A 2,048-nucleotide genomic window follows, 5' to 3' on the forward strand; every position below is an offset into this window, starting at 1 on the left:
GTTAATAGTTAGGGTTGGCTATGCTCTGGTAATGGTTAGGTTCACTTCATTTGTAGGGTCATTGCATTGAAGGTTTTGGTCATGACTGGAAATCCATGGGTCCAAGAACTGGTCCTCAGTATGAATATAAAACCAGATGTGTGTGAGATTAGTTCCTCTATGTAGAGCCGTTTCGTGCCAATCTGGCCTGGTGTGAGTTCTTCTGTGCTCCAGTTTTGTTTAGGATCTCCATCTGATCAGTAGCTCCAAGTAATGTGGAGGAGAACAGGTCCTACATGGACCTCCTCTCTAGCGATTGAAGACTACCTAACCAACCCTCTTTTCTGGTCCGTAGGTCTGCTGAGGAGCTCCTGGACAGAGGCGTAGAGAAGAGCAGGGGTCAAGTGGAAAGGATGGATATCATCTCCATGAAGGGATGCTCCAGGAGCCCCGTTTTCCTCACAGCCTCTTCCTCACACCTCGGTCACCCACCCACCTGTATGCTCCACTGCGGCGTCAGCAGCACTCCTGCAGCTTCTGCAGTACCCGGCCTGCTCCCTGCCACTGTGGCTGTTCTGGGGTCAGGCGACTTCTCCAAGGGCATCACCTCTCGTCTACTTCGCTGTGGGTTCAAGGTGGTGGTGGGCAGCCGTCGTCCCAAACTGGCCTCTCACTCCTTTCCTCATGTGGTGGACGTGTCCCACTATGAGGAAGCCCTCAGGAAGTCTAACGTCGTGTTCCTCGCTCTCCACCGGGAACACTACTCTCAGTTATGGGACCTCAAGCATCTTATGGCAGGTACCATCACACTCCCACTCAGGGAATCCTCTCTGCAGAGAAACGTCAGTTTTAAGGCATCTGTTGTGCAGCATAATGGACACAGCCTGGTGAGGTGTGGTAGTAGAACTGAAGAGGAAGGACAGACTGTTAGCAGTGATTGATCAGTTCCTAAAGTTTCTGATGGTCTAAAGAAGGCGCTGCCTCCATGTCACCACGGTTACAGGTGAACAGGGACAGTAGAACATTGTGGTTGTCCTGTTCAGAACCTTTAGGTCCATGCTACTGCTTCAGATCAGATGGCTGCTCAGCTATGAACTCTGAGCTGCCATCTGTGCATCTCCTTGATCCCAGACATGGATGTTGAGCAGACTTAGCTTAGACCAAGGCTCTGGTTGGCATCTTTAGCAGGCCTGGGCAGAGGTCTACCTTCTATATAATGAGGGGGTGTCTGCTTGCTTCACAGGGAAGGTCCTGGTGGATGTGAGCAACAATCGGAGAGTAAACCAGTATCCAGAATCCAATGCGGAGTATCTGGCCTCCCTGCTGCCAGACAGTGTGGTGGTTAAAGGCTTCAACGTGATCTCAGCCTGGGCCATGCAGCAGAGCCACACCAAAGATGCTAGCACCCAGGTAGGCTGACCGTCGGCCCTGAACACCACATAGCAATGGACGGGGACAGCTTGTAAAGTAAGGGGACGGGTGCACTGGCGTAACTTTCTGAAGCACTGGTGGAGACATGTCCCCACCAACTTTGGACATGGTGGACATGTCCCCACCAACTTTGGACATGGTGGANTGTCCCCACCAACTTTGGACATGGTGGACATGTCCCCACCAACTTTGGACATGATGGACATGTCCCCACCAATAATTTCCACTTCTTACCCCTATTGGCTGATTTCCTTCAGCCAACAGTAACTGGGTGCAGCTGTCTGTGTTCCGTGTTTTTTCCTCGCTCTGCTCTCTAGTCCCTCCTCTCGATCAAACATCATGGCAGCTGTCGCTTTGGGACAGAACATTATTTGGGCTCGCTATTCTCTACAGAGTCGCTACGAGGATGAGAAGAGATACCGAATATGGCAAGCTGTTTTAACATAAATTCGCAGCAGCACTCAGTGAATTTTAACCGGCAGCTACTCAATATTCGTCTCTTTTTCTACATTAATGTTTTAGAGCCCTTTATAAAATAATGCATTAACCCAGGCATCTGTCTAGATCTATAAATATCACAAATGTTCTGTGGTTCTATTGTGTTCTCAACAATAGATATAATAAATTGATGTTTGAGT

General features: G+C 49.6%; 1 protein-coding gene across 1 annotated transcript in view; it reads left to right on the forward strand.

The window, feature by feature from the left end:
• Positions 1-338: 338 nt before the first annotated feature.
• Positions 339-2,048, forward strand: part of steap2 (STEAP2 metalloreductase) — a 10,659-nt gene continuing 8,949 nt past the window's right edge. Inside the window, exons 1-2 of the mRNA XM_015369174.1 lie at positions 339-777; positions 1,223-1,389. Of these exons, the coding sequence (XP_015224660.1) occupies positions 393-777; positions 1,223-1,389 (552 nt within the window). The 5' untranslated portion in view covers positions 339-392. The remainder of the gene's footprint in view (positions 778-1,222; positions 1,390-2,048) is intronic.

This window comes from Cyprinodon variegatus, unplaced genomic scaffold (genome assembly GCF_000732505.1).
Source record: "Cyprinodon variegatus isolate N-32 unplaced genomic scaffold, C_variegatus-1.0 Scaffold2584, whole genome shotgun sequence".
NCBI lineage: Eukaryota > Metazoa > Chordata > Actinopteri > Cyprinodontiformes > Cyprinodontidae > Cyprinodon > Cyprinodon variegatus.